Source organism: Pteronotus mesoamericanus, unplaced genomic scaffold, assembly GCF_021234165.1.
Source record: "Pteronotus mesoamericanus isolate MK-2021 breed Mesoamerican mustached bat unplaced genomic scaffold, CSHL_Meso_final scaffold_85, whole genome shotgun sequence".
NCBI classification, from domain to species: domain Eukaryota; kingdom Metazoa; phylum Chordata; class Mammalia; order Chiroptera; family Mormoopidae; genus Pteronotus; species Pteronotus mesoamericanus.
The window spans coordinates 40431868-40452759 of record NW_026555329.1 but is presented as its reverse complement, the minus strand read 5'-3'; the positions used below and the strand labels follow the sequence as shown (position 1 = coordinate 40452759).

At 37.7% G+C, this 20892-nt stretch overlaps 1 protein-coding gene across 13 annotated transcripts in view; it reads left to right on the top strand.

The window, feature by feature from the left end:
* The window catches only part of NRCAM (neuronal cell adhesion molecule), a 308117-nt gene that overhangs the window by 227789 nt on the left and 59436 nt on the right, over window positions 1–20892 (top strand). For 7 of the 13 annotated variants that reach the window (XM_054564302.1, XM_054564297.1, XM_054564298.1 and 4 more), the window contains 9 exons: window positions 1005–1022; window positions 3977–4082; window positions 5924–6120; window positions 7535–7657; window positions 10026–10196; window positions 10713–10769; window positions 12616–12727; window positions 15359–15543; window positions 16976–17107. In XM_054564302.1, coding sequence (XP_054420277.1) covers window positions 1005–1022; window positions 3977–4082; window positions 5924–6120; window positions 7535–7657; window positions 10026–10196; window positions 10713–10769; window positions 12616–12727; window positions 15359–15543; window positions 16976–17107 — 1101 coding nt within the window. The remainder of the gene's footprint in view (window positions 1–1004; window positions 1023–3976; window positions 4083–5923; window positions 6121–7534; window positions 7658–10025; window positions 10197–10712; window positions 10770–12615; window positions 12728–15358; window positions 15544–16975; window positions 17108–20892) is intronic. The other 6 variants (XM_054564303.1, XM_054564299.1, XM_054564300.1 and 3 more) reach the window with 3 other exon arrangements.

Here is a 20892-nt window from a genome sequence, read left to right as displayed (position 1 = left end):
AAATATTATTTCAATGGCTTTAATTTCAATTAAAAAAAAAGATTGCTTACACTCATTGGAGTTGGAATGCTTAAGTAAGCATTTGCACTGAGAGATATATAGGAGAGAAAGAAAAGCACTGGAGAGAAATGCTTTTGTTGTCTTTTGTGTTAAATATAGTCCCCTTTAATCTGACTGCTCAATCTAACAATCAGGGGGAAACAGTCACCTAGGGCTAACTCAATTATCCCTCCTAATGGAGAAGAGGCATAACCATGATGAAAAGAAAGTCACAGACAACCCAGGCGCTCCTGCATTAACCTTTGCAAGTACTAGTGACAGGCGGCCCTGCAGAATCATTTGAATTGCATACTAATGTAATTTCTTCCCTGCCCCTATTCTTTACATCCCTTCTGCATGAGCTGCTCCTTGGTGTGGCTACTTGCAACCCCTGGGTGATTAAGGGATTTTGAAAGAAGTATGCTAACAGTCTGATTTGGGGGTTAACCATAGAAATTTAAAAACCTAAGATCAGTGTTGGGTTTTGGCTTGGATGGAGCACTGTCATTGCAGCCTGTCCCATTGTTAAGTATCATTACGGTGTGCATAGTGATGTGTGGGATAATAGGATCAATAGGATCAAACACTACAAATATGTGACAACTCGAATTAATTATAGATTTCAGCAGTTTTTCAAATTGAACATAATTACTTGTCCAGTACAACATGGATACAATGGCATTAGGCATTCTTATTCCTGAAAGAACCATTCTTTTTGCCTATAACATTCCTTTTGGTTCTTCCATATGTTATGTAGGATAACTGCTGAAGGAATAAACAGGACCATGAATGGGAGTTTCTTCTCCAACTTCACAACTTCAAGCTTTGCTATACTAGTTTTTTAGGTCGAACCAAATAGATAAGACACCCCTTTTATCTGCAGGGTTCTAACATTCTTATTACTAACATCTGGTTTTCTTTAATCCTGTTTGCCCACTCACCTGCTGATATTGATGGGGAAAAAGCAAAACTTCTTGAAGACTGTAAGTGTCTTTCTGTAATTATTAGGCAGTGTGAAAATTTGGCCATGTCTTTGTTTTTGAATGAAACAGTGTGAATTAAATTGTACAGTTTTATGTTTTGTGACTAAAGTATTTTTAAGCATGTGTATTTACTGTGGCTAAACATTAAAATACCAAGATACAAGTTAATGTAGTCCCTGCATGAATTTTGAAGACTCAGGTATTACTATTTTTCATTTACCTAAATTATGCTCTACTAACTTCTGTGTTTTATTCACTTCTGATGTAACTCAATGAGAAAATTCACAAAATTTAAAGAGAATGACTACCTGGTTCAAAATGCTATTAAATATTTGCTGGAATACAGACATGTCTTTGGTATCTTTTAGAAAGTGGATGCATGCAGACACTTCAGCCAAGTCAGCATCTGTATGTATACCCTCTTATCCTCCTTCAGCCTGCTGCCTGTGTAGACAGGTGTTATCATTATAATGCCCTGAAGAACTTGAATATTGTTTTGAAAGGTGCAAAATGCAATCAACAGCGCTCCCTCCCAGCGTTTCTGAGTGGCCTACTCTAAGCAAAAACTTCTGCTGCCTCGAACAGTTGAGCAGCATCTATCATCTACCTAAAAAATAGTTTTCAAGCATTTGAAAAATCTTTTGATGTTGGATTAACCAGGCAATTATGTAAAAGTACCTATTTTCCTTATTACTTCAAAGCATTTGTTAGTTGCCTGGTGATCTAAGCACACAGTCTAGATGGTAAACGCCTGGCAGGTAGGAGTGGTATCAGAGCCAGCTCTGTTAACACGAAAATAGAAGTTCTGGGTCTGAAAGCCACCAGACTTGCACCTCTCCTGCTTATAGAAAAGCGCAAAAATTGGGCTGAGTCACTTCTAGGAATTCTCTCACCTACCACGTATGTCCATATTTTCTGGGTGTGAAATTCCAGATTTCTTTCTACCATCCCAAACTCTGTACTCCCAGAGCTTAAAGGATCACTCAAAGGTGAAGCTGGTCCGAGTAAAAATAATTTTGATAATAATGTAAACATAGCCAACATCGCTAAACCATTATAGTAGCGGCATGTACTAAGAATTTAATACAATTTATTTAATCTTCCAGTGACTGTAGGTGCTAGATACCACTCTTATACCCCATTTTCTCGCTGAGGAAACTAGGACTTAGAAGTTAAAAAACTTGCTTGAAGTTTCAAAATTGGGAAAAAAGAAACAGCTCTTAGCCACCAGACCAAACCCCTAAGCAATATTGGGAATTGACAGAGCCGGAAGAATGAGGGCTCTGTGTTGTTGTGGAAGCCGAGAAGGGCAGCTGGCTTATCAGGGGGACCAGGAGGGGAACAGACCTTGCTAAAAGGAGGGGAAATTGATACTGTCCAGTATCCTGCGTGTAATAGATGCACAATAAGTAGTGACAATAATGGGTTCAGCTTTTGATCTGTATTTTAGGTGTCATTTGGATACTTAGTGAAAGATGTCTGGTGAACAGTACTGGCCTGGAGACAAAGCAAGAGAAGAGAACCATGTTTGCAGATTTATAAGACTTGGACATGGAAGTAATAAATTTAGCCCTGGCAACATTTAACCACAGTAAAGAAAGACAAGAGCAGAGGGCAATTATTAAGCTTAGGGAAGCACTTGGTTGGCAGGTGGAAGAGATTTCACAAAGGAAGCACAGTGCATGGGCAGAGAGAAAAGGGGAGAAACTTCAGTGATTGGCATAACTTTTGTTCCAGGGGGGCTATACATTGTTAGACATTTAGCAGCATCCTTGGCTTCTGCAGTAAGTGCCAGTACCACCCCCAGCCCCAGAGGTGACAGCCAAAATTGTCTCCATATATGGCCAAATGTCCCCTGAGGGGAGGGGGCAAATTGCCCCTCGTTGGGAACCACTAGCTCTCCCTGGACTTGTGCAAGTCGGTGGTTTCTACCAGGAGAGTGTAGTTCTTTACTCTGCTTGTGCCTTCCTCATCAAGCCTAGTCACTGTCCTAAGCAAAAAATAAGTTGAAATAGATTATTTCTTGAGTCCTACCTATTCTAACACTCTAATTCTGATTTCACAAGAAGAACATGGCAATTTTTGAGTGACTTGAGTGCTGGATGTCCAGATACCAGCTTTCTTCATATTAAATTGTTCTGGGTCATAATCGTTTACCTCTATGATTTGATAATAAATGATCATGTAACACTTTGAAGAGTGAAATGGAAATATTATCTCCTATAACAGAGAACTTCCCAAATCTATTTATCTCCTAAACAAGACTTTTATCCTTGTTCCTACTAGCCACCTATGTACATCCTGGCTCTAAGAAGACATGTCAAGTCTCTAATTTAACCATCTTTTTAACATTAACTTCTCATATTTATTTGTTCCCAACATACAGGGTGGGGCAAAAGTAGGTTTATAGTTGTTCATATGGAAAATAATACAATAATTTAAAAATAATAATACAAGATTAAACTGTGCTTTGCATACTCACAACTGTAAACCTACTTTTGCCCCACCCTGTATGTTGTTACATTAGCTCACTAATGAACTGTAAGTCAGTTACTCTTTCCTAAGAAATGCAAATTTAATTCATAGCTGAAATTTCATGGGAAGTCCTTCTGAACAAAAGGAATCAGAGGAAGGAATTTCTCATTGTTACATCAGAAAAGAAACTGTCTTAATATTAAACTGGTTTTGATAATTATTTTCCCAGACTTTTAGTGGGAGAAAATGGGCTTTGAGTAGTACATATAAAGCTACCAAAAGAAAGTTATGCCTTGACTTCAAAGTTTTAGGAGACTGCTGGTTAAAAACTGACTGCGTATGTGCTGCCACCATAAAAATTTCTAAAAATTTGGTGCATATTTAGTCCGGGGTAAGTGATTTTGATAAAGAAAAAAATGATTGCTATTATGATATTAAGTGATTTATTTCTTTACAATGTTCTTCTTTCCACAATTAAGTGGTACAACCTCCAACCATTACTCAACAGTCTCCAAAAGATTACATTATTGACCCTCGAGAGAATATTGTAATCCAATGTGAGGCCAAAGGGAAACCTCCTCCAAGGTGGGTGTGCTTTCTGCTTTGTTATAATAACAAAAGTAAGCATTGATATTAACACCGAAGTTCCCGCACATCTCTCAAGTGTCACCTGTGGGTTCGTTGTTTTGTCTCTCTGCTTAGTCAGTTTGTCCTTCTTGAAAACCCAGATGATTGCATTTCTGTATCCATGCCTTTCTACAAAATGCTCAAAAATTGTGGGGAGATGGTGGAAAGAACGTTCAATGGCTGTAGTTGATTTATGACGTGGGCAAATCCCTTTTTTTCTGGGCCTCAGTTTCTTTATTTGTAAAATAAAGAAGTTGAATTTGATAACTCCTAAGATCTCTCCTATCTCTAGAGAGATCAATAACATAGTCTTAGGTGGGTTTCCAAACTTGGCTGGGTTCAATGAGCACTTCATGGCATTTTAGAGTTGGAAGAGATACAGAAATTATCTGATCCTATCAATATATTTTATAGATGGGAAACTGATGCCCAAATAACTTATCCAAGGTCCCATGGCTAATTAGTGGATGATCTATAACTTGTCTAGTAACATATAGGAGTTTGGGAAAGTTGGATGATTATTATTAAAATGTAATTTAGATTAGATTTTTAGGTAATAAAGAAGTGAAAGTTTCTAAATATTTTGAGTTTATCTTATTACTGGCCTTACCAAAGTATCACAGACTAGCACCTGAGAAAAAAATGAATGGGTACTAAATATTGAAGTACATCAAAAACTCTCTTCAAAGGTTTGCTGCAAAACAATATATTTTGCCATATCATTAGAAACTAACTCTCTAGCACTCAAGCCCTAACATGATATCATTTGATGGAGTTCCCCTTTAGTTTCACATTTACTTAATACCTCCTGTAACTCTCTGTAAGGCAGAATTTCTTCATCTCAGCACTACTGATGTTGTGGGCAAGATAATTTTTTACTGTGGGACAGGGCTGTCCTGTGCATTACAGGTTATTTAGCAGCATCCCTGACCTGCACCTAGCGTATGCCAGGAGCACCCACCACCACCTCCTGCCCTAGCAGTTGCGACCACTACTGCTACAAGGAGAGCTGGAGGAAGGGAAATCCAAGTGGGCCTGGAAAAATAGTAAAGTTTAGAGATTCATGCCTTTGTATGAGCATGTCCGTTGTTTATTTGTGACTAGTTACAAAGTATTAAATTACATGAGCACTGTGACTTTTATATAAGGAAATCTTTTATAGAGATAAAACTGAAAAAGAAGAATTTCAGTTGATAATACGAAATACTTCCTAAGCAATTTACAAAATCATCTCTAGGATTAAAAATTCTTAAAATATATTATATATAGAATTACCACTTTTAACAACCAACATTTAAAATGCCACTGAACTCATAGTTCTTCCCCTCCCCCAAACTTACACGTTGCATTTTGGTAACTTGAAACTTGTCTGATTACTTGTGAAGACCTTTCTCATCACATTTCAGCCCAGAGCAAATTTTTGTAGCTAGGTTGTCAAAGCTATGAACAATGGAGTTTACAATAAAAATGCTAATGAAGCTCTAATATAGTGTGCCTAGGAGACCTACTTTCTATAGTTCTTTGAAAAAATGGCAGGCAGTTTGTGCACATTATTTCTTTATTGAGTCAGTTTTTGGATAGTTTTATTAAAGACATGTACCTCAAATGTGTGGCCAGCACTTTTTTGTAAGTCATGATTCAATGAAATATTTTAGCTATGGAGCCTATTGCTCTTTTACTGAATATTAAAATCTAATAGCTATTTCTGGAAACCCGTAAACTGCTAAGAATTTGTTAAATAGTAAATAATCCTGTTTTTCTGGACCATTAACAAGGTTAATCCTTTATATATTGGGCAGCTTCTCCTGGACCCGAAATGGGACTCATTTTGACATAGATAAAGACCCTCTTGTTACTATGAAGCCTGGCTCAGGAACCCTCATAATTAACATCATGAACGAAGGGAAAGCGGAGACCTATGAAGGAGTCTATCAGTGTACAGCTAGGAATGACCGTGGAGCTGCAATTTCTAATAACATTGTTGTCCGTCCATCTAGTAAGTGGGACTTGTCCACCAACAAACAGGTGGACCTTCTTAAAGTATGGCTCTAAACCTCAGCATCTGTTACATCATCCAAATACTATTACAAGAAAGTAATGGCATCGATTCCAATACTCTTTTTTTTGCATGAAAACTATTGTTCCTTTCCACTTTACCCTAAGTTTCTCAGCCTGATACTTTGCCAATCCAGTGTGTCCTTTACTTGTAAAGTCCAGAATTAAACACGAGGGCTAAGAAAAGTGTTTCTTTCCCAAATTGATCTAATTATTAATTTCTTATGTATTTTATGTGTGAGTGAACTTCCTACAGCCAGATGGAAATAAATTCAGTATGAATTGGCTAATTGAGGGCTAAGTAATTTTTTTTTAACATTTTTGTTTCAAAATTTAGATGGAGATAGAGTGGCCTCACTACCTTGGTGTTACTGTGGTTCTTTTGCAGTGGTCTGTACCCAAATCCTTCCTATGACCCAAGAGCATGTATTTAAAGAAAAGTGACTACTGCTGTTCTGGTCATTTTTTAAATTTTCTTTTATTACATGTATAGCATGTGTTCATTATATAAAAAATCAATTATAAATAAGCAAAAAAAATTTAAAAATTACTTATGAATTCTCCCACTCAAGAAAATAATTACTGCTCTTTCCATTCTTTTTCTAGATAGGTTTGTGTTTAAAATGAGCTCATTCTGAAGTACTATTTTATAACATTTTCTGACTTACCTATGATATGAATATTCTCATATCAATCTTATAAATAAGTATAATAATAAATAATACTGTATGATATTCAAAGGTGTAATTGTACAGTTATGTTTTTTGTTTTACAAATCTTTGGACATTTAAATGTTTTTCATTCTTTTGTGAATAACATGCTTTTAACAAAATTATTTTATATCTACTTAATGACTTATTTAGTATAAGATCTTAAGCCATAGCTGGTGTGGCTCAGTGGTTGCCGACCTGTGAACCAAAAGATTGCGGGTTCAGTTTCCAGTTAGGCCACATGCTTGGGTTGTAGGCCAGGTCCCCAGTTGGGAGCATATGAGAGGCAACAGATCGATATATCTCTTATACATTGATGTTTCTCTCCCTCTCTTTCTTCCTCCATTCTCCCTTCTCTAAAAATAAATAAAATCTAAATGTGTGTGTGTGTGTGTGTGTGTGTGTGTGTGTGTGTGTGTTCTTAGGCTTGGAATCACGGACTCAGAATTTATACTAATAATGGCAGTGAATGGAAATTGTCATTTTTTAAAACTTTTAACACTGTGTTTAAAAATTATTTTGTTATCTTAATGCATATAAATGCCAAGTTACTATTTTCCCAAAAGTTTAGTTTGTCTTTCTTTCTAGTACTCTTTTTATTTTTCAGTACAGAAATAACTTAGAAGCTATTATTTTATTTCATAGGGTCACCATTGTGGACCAAAGAAAAACTTGAACCAATAACACTTCGAAGTGGCCAGGCTTTGGTACTTCCCTGCAGACCCCCAATTGGATTACCACCACCTATAATATTCTGGATGGATAACTGTAAGTTTTAAAAATATGAACTTTCTTTCTTAAAGTGTCTTAAAATTATTTTCTGTCACAGTAAATCATTACCGCTTGTGATTCATAAAGTATTTTAGAGCTGCTCAGGAAAATAAATGCTCATTTAAATAAATAACATGTCATTTCATTCATTTGATTTTCCTGTGCATCTACTATGTTCTAGGCACTACTCTAAATAAACCAAGCAAATTTCCTACTCTCCTTGAGCTTATATTCTATGCAGTGGAAATAGGGGTAGAGAAGGAAGCAGACAATAGATCTGTAGAAAATACGTAGGAAACATGTGTCAGTTAGCAATAAGGGCTATGAAGGAAAATAAGCAGAGTTTTGAGCAAAGCTTTAACATGAGAAAGCAAGGCAGACCTCTAAACACCTGGGGGGACAGAAAAAAAATGGGGCAAACCCCTAAGGCAGGAAGACCTTGGTATATGTAAAAGACAGCAGGGAAGCCAGTAGTAGCGCATCAAAGGGGAGAGTGATAGAAAAGGTCAGACAAGTCCAGGGGCTCAGTGCAGAGGGATTTGGCTTTGCCCTGAATGAAGTAGGAGACATTAAGGGAGTGACTTTACCTAAAACCAAACAAGTAGTAATAACATCACTTAGGTTTATTTGTGGACAAGAGAGAGGACAAAGTGAGAATGGGCCACCTTGTTTGGAGACCACTGCTATAATCTATGCAAGAGTTGATGGTGGATTAGGCTAAGTAGCAGCTGAGTGGGTAAAAATGGTCAGATTCTGGATATATTTTGGAGGTAGACCCTCTAGCATTTATTGAGGTTGAGGTAGAGGCATGAAAGAGAAAAATCAAAGGTAACTCCAAAGTTGAGGACTGAACAATTGGTAAAATTAAATTTCCATTTCCTGAAACAGCAGAAGCCCATAAAGGAGAGGAAATCAAGTTGTTTTAATTTTATTCAGTTTTTTGTTTTTTGTTTTTTAATCCCAGGCAGCAGCTAATATTTATTAGGTATTTACTAAGTCCCTTTGCTAAGGACTTCCCATGCATTATCTCATCAATTTTTTACAACAACCCCATGAAGTATGTCTGGTTATTCTTTCTACTTTGTAGATGAGGTAACCAAGGCACGGAGACATGAAGTCACCCATTAGGCAGCTTAACATGTGTTCTCCTGTGCCTCTCCTTGAGGGAAGTTTTTTTGTCGCTCTGTCTCTCCACCCTCCGAAACCTTCTCTGCAAAGTGGTTAGCATGTTGCCTCAAAGGGGGTGCATGGTTCAGCTATTAGACTAGGAAGTCAGCGTTTTGGATGGGAGAGGCCGATGAGATATCGATGGTGAGATGGCCGGCAGGCGTCAGAGCTTCATGAGTCAGAAGGAAGACTCAGGGCTTTAGCCCCAGTGTTTGTGTGTAGAGCCAGGGGCTGGATGAGAGAACAGAGGGAGGGAGGGAGTGCAGGTGGTGAAGAGCACAGCCTGGGAGACTGAGACCAGGAGCCCCCCAGGACCAAGAATTGAGGGAGAAACCAGAAAAGTAGATGAGAAGGAGTGTCACTGAGGAAAGAAGAGAAGACAGAAAAAGTGGTGTCCCCAGGACAAGGCGAAGAAAGAGTTGCTGTTTTAGTGTTTCAACAGTAGACAAGCAGATGATAGTCTCGGTCCTCCTAGAACTTAAATTCCAGCATGGGGAGATAGGCAATAAGCCATATATATGAGACAAATAAAATATGTTACATGTTAGAAGATGATAAGTAACTCAGAAAAGAAAAAGTAGGGTATGTGAAGGAGGCTAGGTAGCCTGCAGCATCAAATAGTGTCATCATTGCACCCTATTGTTACTTGCCCTTTTGCTGTCTGATTCTTCTGTCAGACAAGCTCAGACAGGGTAGGGATGCTGGTGTGACCCAACACCTCGCGCAGGGCCTACTTCACAGTTAGGTGCTCTCATAGTATTTGACGTCTGGCCGCTTGTGAAGGTGCAACCCAGGTTAACATCTTTATAAGCTTCTTTAATGCATTTTGCAAAGCATGTGTGTATATATGTGTTTAATAATTAAGAACTACTTAAATATTAGGAAAAGGCACACAAACTCTTTTTGTCAAACTCTTTTTTGGTTTACACTTGCTTAATAAAACATTTCACTGTACAACTCTAATCTCACCTCTGCTCTGCTCTGGAGAAAATAGGGTCAACAGGTACAATTGGAGTTCTAATATGTTATTTTGTTGTTGTTGCTTATAGTTAGTTATATGCTTTTACTCAAAGAGCTTTTTAGAGAAAAAATATTCAAGTGAAATTCATGGAACTATTAGTTACACATTTGTTTCGCTAATTTGGGAAGTGGTCACTTTATGATAGGATGACCTGCATATCTTTCTGCCTTTCTCCAGCCTTTCAAAGACTTCCACAAAGTGAGAGGGTTTCCCAGGGTCTGAATGGAGACCTTTATTTTTCCAATGTTCTCCCAGAGGATACCCGCGAAGACTATATCTGTTATGCCAGATTTAACCACACTCAAACCATTCAGCAGAAGCAACCTATTTCTGTGAAGGTGATTTCAGGTAAGAGTTTAGCTTCCTGAATCTGTCCTTCAGTTTGTGTACAAATATGTGCAAAATATTAACTACAAATTACTACTGACTGAAGTAAACAGGAGGTCCATTGATCAGGCAACTACTTGTGAATAGTGACTAAAGTGTTGGCATATATGCTATAAAGGGCATGCACACATACCCTTAATACTATGTTTTACATGCTTTGCTGTTATTAACATATCTGTTTCCCTGATAACTTTCTGAATCTACTTAGAGTTCTGCACATTTGTATGTGCTTTATGTCCCACGATGCCTTTAATTGGCAGTCCTGCAGCTTCAATTATATGTTCACATAATACTGGTTGGGGGTAATTGAGTAAATTAACAAGTTAGTTATGTACAATATAAAGCACTGTTATTAGTTGGTAAGGATGGTACTTGGCCAGCGTAGCTGTATATGTTTGCTTTTGTTGCCCAATACTTTTTTGTACAATACCTTCTCCCCTACTTTTTACATTCTTCATAATATTCTGTTTATTTCAGTGGATGAATTGAATGACACTATAGCTGCTAATTTGAGTGACACTGAGTTTTATGGTGGTGAGTTATGGTGATTGTAACTGATATTCTCTCCTTCATTGTAGAATTTAGTTCACTAACTTCACCTCCATGGCTATTTAACCTTATTTCTTTATGAAATTCCTAGTTACATGTTTAATACCACTAGAATAAATGTATGTTTCTTATGAAATTTAGCTATAAGCTTGCAAACATGCCACTAAAACATTTTCCATTTTGTATGTTTAATAATGAAAATTATTATAGCTGTTTTCATGTAAAGAACCATTTCACGTTATTTGGAAAATTTTTATCATGTATGTTCAAAATTACACTTTTCACTTTTTGTCTTGTTCATAAATTTTCCTCATAAACTAAATAAGAATTGGCAGGGTACATTAACCTGCTCAAATACTAATTCTTTAAAATCTTAGTAACCTTTAGCAACTACCATTAAGTGGATTTTGATAAGTAAATCATCATATTTCCCATCTGTTTTCACATGACATTATCAAAATCATAAAATTAGCAATAGTATTTCTCTTAGTTTCTGTTAAAACCCAGTCACTATCTTCAGTGGAAGTAACTTTTCTAAAAATAGAACATTCTTATTAGAAAAAAGAAAAGAATTTGATTTCCTTAAGGGAAATGTGGGTCTCAGGTAGAGAATTAATCAATGAAAATTATGGGTTCTGGATATGGGGTCTTCTTAATTATCTATAAGGCAGAATTTCTGCTGTATTAATTTTTTACCTTTGAAATGTGAAGTAAAAAACATTAAGGTTCTCTCAATGACCAGAATATGCATACCACAACTCCTGTCTTATTGTATTTTATTTTATTTTAATATACTCCTGAAAGATATGGGCCTCAAAACCATTCCCAAAGTGATTTCAGAAGGGTAAGATTTCCTCTACTATCTCTAAAATCTTAGGAAAACTCTAATTTCTCTCAGGTAATACCTTTTTTTATGTTCAATTTTTTTCTTCTGAGAAATGAGAATAATTCATATGTTGCCTTTTATCCAGTTTTTGTGAGCATCAAATAGTTAATGCGTTGAAGTTTTGAAACTCTAAAGGGCTGAAGACTCTGAATGTGTTGATTTCTACTTTTAAGTTTTTCTGAGAGTTCATCAGAATATAAGGCCACATTTAGGCAATGTCTCCAAGAGAAAGAAGGTGTCCTGCCTAAATCTCCCTGAGACCTCTGACTTGAGTCCTCTTTATATTTTCATTGAGGAAACCAATTTCAATTTCTTTAACTCCACTGCTATTTAAATTTATGGTAAAATTTGCCAGACCTCTGTCAGTAACTTTCTAGTTTTGTTTTATTTTGTTTTGTTTTGTTTTCTATAAATCTTACAGTTTGGGGAGTTTGATATGTTAAACATCTACCACAGATATATCTCCATGGTTAATCTATGGAATTGAGTGTAATGTAGTCCCTAGTATAAACTGAAATAGCCCTTCCATAGTCATACCTTTCAGAAAAATATAACATCTTCCAGACTGTAAATAGTCAATTTTCATTTTGACCTGAGCACTAATTTTAAGTGATGTATATTTTGAGAATATGATTTTCCTTTCTATGTCTACATTTTGAAATTTTATGTACTCGCAAAAAATTCATAAAAATATAACCCAAATTAAGAAAATATACAAAAGAGAATAGTTCTTACTATAATTAGTGCTTATGCAACCAAAATTGTCTGTATTCCTGGCTGAGTGAGCAACAGCTATTTGTAAGGCTGAGAGTGTGCATGTGTAGTTTAACAAATTTTACAATGTTAAATAGTTTTGAAAAGGCGTTAGATTTTTCAGGCAGTGAACTGTGTTTCTAGAAATACATATTCATAACTTTTAACGGATATCGATTTTCTCATTTTCAGCTAAATCAAATAGAGAGAGGCCGCCAACATTTTTAACTCCAGAAGGCAATGCAAGTAACAAAGAGGAATTAAGAGGAAATGTTCTTTCACTAGAGTGCATTGCAGAAGGACTGTGAGTTAATACTTTCTGTCTTGGTGTACATTCCTTATAAAAACTTAACAGATTGGTAGAAAAGTATTACTATCACAGGAATAGTCACTGTTTTATACTAATTCCATCAAACATCAGGAAGAATCTGAAAATTATTTCCAAAATAGGCCAAATAAATCTCATATTACTAAAATATCTTAATGTAATAGTTTCTCCTGAAATAAGTATCAGAAATCATCGTATGAGTCCTATGATTATAAATAGGGTATATTATTTTGCTACGGTGTTTAACTAACCACCTCAAAACTTAGTGGCTTAAAAATAATAGCTATTTTTCATTGATCTTTTTTCTACAGGTCTTTGGGGAAGTTGTGCTAGAATGGGTTAGATCCAGCTGGTATAGGTTGAGCCTACTCATGTGTCTGCTAGGTGGCTCAGCGGTGGGTTCACAGTTCTGAGAGTCTGGCAGCTGAGCTCTTGGCTTTGAGTTTCTTATATCCCTCTTGCAGTCCAGCCCAGGCTAATTCTCCTAACAACAGAGGTACACATGACCTCTTAAGGCCTAGCCTCAGAACTGGCACACTGTTCCTTCCACTACTTCCTCATGGCAAGTCACAAGCCCAGATTCTTTGCAAATGTCTCATCTGTGCCCACCTCAAAATTGATACCACCCCTAGAACCCACGTACCTTCGACAGTAGTTGCAGGGAGGCCTCACTCAGATATAAGAACCCCTTACGTTAGGTACACATTAGAGGCAAGCTTCTACCTAGTCCCCTCTTAGGCCTGGCACAGAGCAAGTACTATTTATAGGCATATATGCTGAAAACATTGAGTAGACTCTCAGAAACCTGTTGTGATCATGTGTTGTGATCCATGCTACTCTTGACCTGCTAACTCAGCAGTCTCACATTCGTTCCCAGAATCAGCCTTCAGGAACAGCTTTACTGCTGGAGACACATGGAGGCCTCTTGTGGTCATGGCCAGAAATCACACTCTCGAATAATTGAAATCCAGCAATACCTCCTTTAAAGTACATATCTTGCTCACTAAAATTAAAAAAAAAAAATACAAAACCCTTGCAATTTTCATCATTGTTGTGTTAAAAATTTTAATCTACCAACCTTCGACCCTATGGGAGTAGAGGTACTCATTCTCATGGTTTAGAGATCCCCCTTCCCACAAATGACATATTAAGACTAAGAACTCAAATATGGTCAGTATTTGGAAAGTGCATCAAACTTCCAAAAATATTTTAAAAGCTTGGAATGTGATTAAGATTGCAGCTCTGTCACTTACAAATCAATAAGCATAAGACTCATGGGATCAAAATATTTCTAATTCTTAACCCCTGCTCAGTGGAGTAGTAGGCCTCTGGGACAGTTTATGACTTAGTCAAGCTCTCTCACCTTCAGGTGGTATAAGATACAGATTAATCTGACTATAAGGAAACATCATAATATGCTATGAGATTCCACATGTGTATTATATCTTCAACTTTTCAAAATGATTTCACATTTTCTACATCTTGTTATAGTCATAACATGTCTCATTTTAGAAACAATTTCATCAACTATGCATGTTCAATTATTTTTATTCAACCAAATAAACCAAAATCAATTATGAACATCAATTAATCCCACTTGCATGTCTAATGACAAATACTGTGATCTTCTTGAGGGCCTGGATCATTCTATTTTCATCTTTATCTTCCCAACACACAACTCAGTGCTTGGTCTCTAGTTCAGTGCTTAGTAAATGTGTCAAATGGACTTTTATTTTACCCTCATGAAAACCTTCTAAAGCCACTTGTTTTTACCACCAGTAAGACAGCTAAGGAAATTGAAGCCCAAAGAAGCTCAGGGATCCAAGGTCAGAGAACAATTTAGGAACAGGGCGGGGACTTTGCAGTAGATCTTTAACTTCAAGCCTATGTTCTGGCTCTTCATCTGTCTCTATATTTCATAATTTAATGAAAAACACCATAAGAAGTGGTGTGAATAATACATGAGTTTAATCTATTCTTATCAATTGGTTAAATATTTTAAAATATAACTAATGATGAAATTAAAGAAAGATCACTGTTTCTCTAGTCACTTCATTTACACTACCAAATAGCCTGCTATTAAATAAAAAGTTTCTTCCATTTGATATAGAAATGTGGGGAAAAGTTTCTGGGCACAAATATGTGTATCACCTCTTTTTCTGTGTGTCTTTAACTCTAGCTGGTAAAAAATTCTACCTCAGTATCATTAATTTCATGGTAATTCTTTTTATTAACATAATACCTTCATGCAAAATTTTCCATGAGTGTCTAGTTGATCAGAACTTTGAAGAAAACATTTAGATCCCTTCAGAAAAGCAACTCCTGCTGGTCACGCTGGCATTCTCACTGCTTCACTGAGCTCACAGTTCACGGTATGCCCATGAAGTAGTACAGTTCTGCTTATGTGAAGATGGTAGCTTATAGTTCTAAATATAAGATTGTAAGCATTATTTATAAAAGTGGGATGGTAAAGTACCTATATACTTCTCATTAGCTTTACAAGTATATAAAGAATTTGTTACAAACTTGCATGAAAATTCATCCTCAAAAGCAGGTAGGTCAACTTCTTTTTTTGTATCATCGTCATGTATTTGTTTATCTTGTCAGGCCTACCCCACTTATTTACTGGATCAAAGAAGATGGAACCCTCCCCGTCAACCGGACATTTTATAGGAACTTTCAGAAAACACTACAAATCATTCAGGTTTCAGAAGCAGACTCTGGAAATTACCAGTGTATAGCAAAAAATGAATTAGGAGCCATACATCATACCATTTCTGTCACAGTTAAAGGTATATATCATTGCTTAAAAGGATTACTCTTGCATTCATGAGAGACCCTTAATCTTCAATTAGCATGTCTTTCATTATATTCCTAATAATAATAAATGTAAGTTTATATCACATTCAGGATACCTTGAATTGCTTACTGCTATTAATGTTTATAGTGCATCTAAATCAGATTAAAAATTATCTCCCTCAAATCTTCCTTACAAAAGAATTCCAATTAATAAAGGTAGAAAGAAGGGCAGAAATGGAAAATCACCATTAGAACCCCACCATTATAATTACTGCAGGCAAGAGCCAATGATGAATGCTAAAATTATTGGGTGAAACCTTTAGGAGGGGAAACAGGGTATTTGCATAGCCTCAAAGTATTTATCTCCCCCACCTCCACCAAAAAAAAAAAAATTAATTACTGAAGCAGTTTTAACATATGTCTGCTTATTTTTTACTATTTCTCCCTTATGGAGATGGATCTTAATTTCCCCACCCTTGAATGTGGGCTGAACTTAGTGACTCACGAGCAAAGAGTATGGAAAGCAGGAAAATAGTAACATTACAGTGGAGAAACCTGGCAACCATCACCTTAACAAAGTGATCGAGATTAACATAACCAGTTATAAGTCATGTTGATATCATGTGCTCCCTGATATGGTGTAATCAGAAGCGTCCATCACCCAAAACCTCATTCTAACCATGAGAAAACAGACAAACCCAACTTGAAAGACATTCTACAAAATAACTCATTGGTATTCTTTGAAAGTCTAAAAGTCATGAAAGATACAAAAGACTAAGAAACTCTCATACTGGAGGAAGTTAAGTGAGGAGACATGACATGGAAACGCAATGTGGTGCCCAGGACAGCGATTTGGGGCAGAAATGAGGCAGTGGAAAAACTGAGGAAGTCCTAATAAAGGGTGTAGTTTAGGTAATGGTGTTGTACCAACATTAATTTCTTGTTTGGATAACTGTACTATGATTATATAAATTTTAACATTAGAGAAGGCTGGGTGGAGGGCTTGTGGGAACAAATATCAACTTTGCAACTTTTCAAAGTTTTAAAGATTGCTTCCTAATTTCATAATTACATATATTCTGTGCGGCTCAAAATTTAAATTCACATTTTTAGCTCTATCTATGCCTGTAATTGCTCACCCTCAGATAAAACTGTCGCCTGTTTCATGTATGATTAATTAATGTAAAACAGATTATGATAATTATATCAAAAAGGTCTAGAAATAATACATAGATGTCAATGCATCTCTTTAAACATTCTTTTGAAAATCTGTATTGTTTGAAGCACCACTTATAAATCTATTCACTCTAAAAAATGAAACTAACAAATATCTTGCAAATTACTTTTTATTAAAATAGTTTAATGTACTAAATTTTCTAGAATACTTCTTTGATTCAAATTTTTGTATTTTTTTCCCCAATAAAGCGGCTCCGTACTGGATCATGGCACCTCAAAATCTTGTACTGTCCCCAGGAGAGGATGGGGCCCTGATCTGCAGGGCTAACGGCAACCCCAAGCCCAGAATTAGCTGGTTATCAAACGGAGTCCCGATAGAAAGTAAGTTTCCTGAACCGGCTCCATTTGTGGTGTATTTTCAGAGCATAACCACATCTCAACAGTGAACACACAGTGGTAAAAATAATTTGGATTAAGGAAGGAAGCAATGTATAAGTTAAAAGGCACCAAATTACCTTTAGATTTTTATCATACTACTGTTAGATGTTTGTTATGACTGAATATTTTGTACTGTAGTGGTACTTGTTGATTGGGACTTGGGGACATTTCCTTTGTTATTTTACATTCATCATAGGAGGAACAGCAGGGTCAGAAATAAACATCACGGAGAAGTTCAGATTACCTTTTTTGTTCACAACATGAAGTGGTTTGTGGAAACATCATAAGAATTGGAAGAGGTGGGTAGGGAGACTAGAAAAAGAGCCAGTAATATAAAAATAAGAAACATAGCTGTCTTAATTTAAAGAGTTTTTATTCCTATATGTAGCCCAGATGTTCCCAAGCTCTCAAGGCTTCAGGGCTTGCCACCCCATTGAACACCCAGAGAAAAACACATCCTCTCACCCTAGTCGTGTACGGGACACTCGGTCTTTGACTCAGTCCCTGAGTCCTGGCTTCTGCATGTCACCTCTTCTGCCACCTTCCCTGGACCCCTCCAGGCAACTTTCTTAGCCACCTTCTCTAGGCTGCCATTCTGCTGCCCAGATAGTTCCTCAAGTGTGGCCACAGGCCCTTCCATTAATTTCCTAAATCACAGCAAAGACCAGTTTTACAAAAAGTGGTTAAAGCCTTGAGGAGAATAGAAGGGGTTTCTAGCAAAAGAAAACTGAAGACAAATATACTTCTCTGCCCCTGGGTTCCCAAGCCACGGCCACCCACAGAGAACCCACTGAGTCTCCTCTTTCTCAACCTCGCCCATCACCAGCTGCTGCCTGAGGGAGAATGTTGAAACCTTCCACACTCCTTAGAGTGCAGACCTTCCCTTAGACCAGAAAAAGATATAATCAGTTTCTGTTTAAAACCCAACCTCAGGTTCACCCTTTCATTCAAAAGCATAACAACCTGCAAAGATACTCTTTACTCACAATAAAGACAACCTGTTAGACTTATGATGTAGAGCAGCTTGGATCCTCATTGCCTCAAGACAGAATCAAAAATTGATTTTACATTTACATAACCAAAAGGTCTGTTAAACTGGCTTACCCGAAACAGTCTTTATCCTAACATGAATCTGAAAACTGCTGGCAGATTTGAAATGGCACAAGTCCCTTTTTCTCGCAAGCAAGGTCTTACATTTGCAGGTCTAGACTGAGTAAGAGCACCCTATTCCATGAGTATTTTTTATGAATTTGTTTTTGTCACACAGGAGTTATCAGATATTGTCATGAGTCACACCATGACTTTTCAGTCAATGACAGAAGGCATATACAACACTGGTATACCATTTAGCCTGAGTGTGTAGTAGGCCACACCACACACAGTAGGTTTGTGTAAGTGCACACTATGATGTTCACAATGACAAAATCGTCTAATGACTCATTTTTTAGGGTGATCCCTGTCGTTAAGCAGTGACTGGCTCTACTCTGAAACAGACAGCCTATAAAAGAAAATATGCTCCCAGGAGAAAACAGATTCTAAAGCATATTCTAAACCCCAGCAAATGGTGGTTTGGATATTTCTACTATCAATTTTAACCGTAATCAGAATCAAGAAGAGCTGCAGAGAGTGGTTGTGCATTGGGAAGCTGTTACCACTCTCAGAGACATATGAATGAAAACTGAGAGAAAAAGTGAAAGAAAGTCCAAAACTAAAACAAGGTTTATGGTACATTTTCTGATTTTGTTAGGAACGCGTGGCAGTAAAAGATGGAGCATGCTCCTCACTTGGACACCATATTTTACAGCTGACAGGCCTGTGCCCATTTGTGGAAGGTTAAATATGTACCTGAGGTCTGGCTTCAGTGGAACTCAGTGGGCAGGGCCATCCTTCTAGCCACTCAGTAGGAAAACCAGGGCACCAGGGAATGTTGAAAAAATAAACCCTTGAGTTTGGCAGCCAGAATGCAGTTATAGGCAAGGAAAATCGAGACAGAAGTGGTTAGTGACACAAGAAAAAGGGAGATTAAATAATGAAGCTGATCTTTCCTCCTGTTGCCCTTGGCTTATTGCCCTTCCAAACCCAGCACAGACAGTTGTATTAGGAGCTTTGAAATGCACTCACAGACACTCCTCCTTAAATGAAATATTTTGGCGGAGGATTAACTGTGAAAGGCCTGCTTTTGGGGGGCGGGGGGCGGGTGTTGGCACGGGACAGTGGTCTCAGGAAATAAGGTAGGCCCTTCTACTGTAACCTCAAGTCATCTGATTAGGTCCAAAGCAGAAAAAGAACAAAAATCTCTCAAGTCAGTTTCCATATTAGTTCATTTCTTCCATTTCAAAAGTATTTAAGTCCCCACTGGAAGGAAACAGGAGGTTGAGCAAAGGTAGGATCAGAATCCTAACAGTGCCACAGGTCCCTCGAGCTCTGGTGTGCTTCAGAGCTGTCACTCTGGTGGACAAGCAAGGGGAGAAACACGGTGCAGCATGGTAGCGGACAAGAGCCCTCCCTGGCCCATCAGGCGGCCCGTGGTGCCAGGGGAAGGTGCTGTATGTTTATACCACAGTGATGTGAAGCATCCATAAAAGGTGTCTTTCTCCACATTTGGTGGCCAACCTCAATGTGTATGGATTGCTTTTAAATTTCATAACTAAAACGTAAATTGCTGATATACCTGTTGGGAATCCTCATAGCTCTCTGCACAATGATACTACAGGGACACCTGTTCCCTGTCCCCGCCCTGAACAGCTGGTCCACCTACAGCTTCTGCTGAGTGACCTTTTGGCTCGATGCTCAGTCATAAACAGCTAAGTTCATAGTCAACCCAACATGCCCCAACCTTGTGTTGACCTACCCTAAGTCAACATAAGGAATAAATGAGGAAGAAGAATTTCATGTAAATTCAAGGAGGTTTGTGCCTCTCCACCTTGCTTGATGGTACCCCTATGAATTTAGAAGACGTTAAACAGAATTGCCTTTGAGTTCTGGAAACAGGGGACTGGGGCTTGTTTCTCATCTGCAGTTTGCTGCACCCAGCAATGATGGGTCCCTGGGAAAGGATGGCAGGGAGGCAGGGGTAGGAGAGCAAAGTCTGCAGCAGTATACAGGGGCACGGATTTGGCATGGGACATATTCCTAACCTTCAGGGGGGCCTAGGCTTGTCCCCAGAAGTTAGCTGGGAGTGCAACCTGACTTGCTGACAACACCTTTCATCAAAGAGGCTGCCGACACCTTGGGTAGAGCAGCTGCTGAGAATGAGGAGCAGGGAACAGCTGTGCCTCTGCAGCATTATCATGCAGGGAGCTGGGTAGCATTCCTGCCAGGTGCCACACTCCCAGATACACAGCCTCCCCACCCCTGACTTGCAGGCAGTCACCTAAGGACAGTGACACTCCTCTGACTTCTGCAGGCCCTAGCTGCAAGCACACATAAATACTATAAAGGGAGAAGCAGGATAAGTGAGAGAGAGGGATTTTTTGATTTGTGACAGTATTTCAGACATTAAACCTGTTTTACAAAACTAAAAGAACAAACTCAACAACTGAGCTCTAATCTCAATGTCTTCCAAAACTCTGTGTCCCCAGAATTCACGGGTTACTTTAAACTTTTCTTGAAGCAAAAAATAAACTATGAAATATGTAACTCGCCCAAATCTACCAAAAATATTTTTTAAACAATCTATAGAAGTCAGGAAAAAGAACACAGCTGCCAAGAGCTGGTGCTGAAAGAGA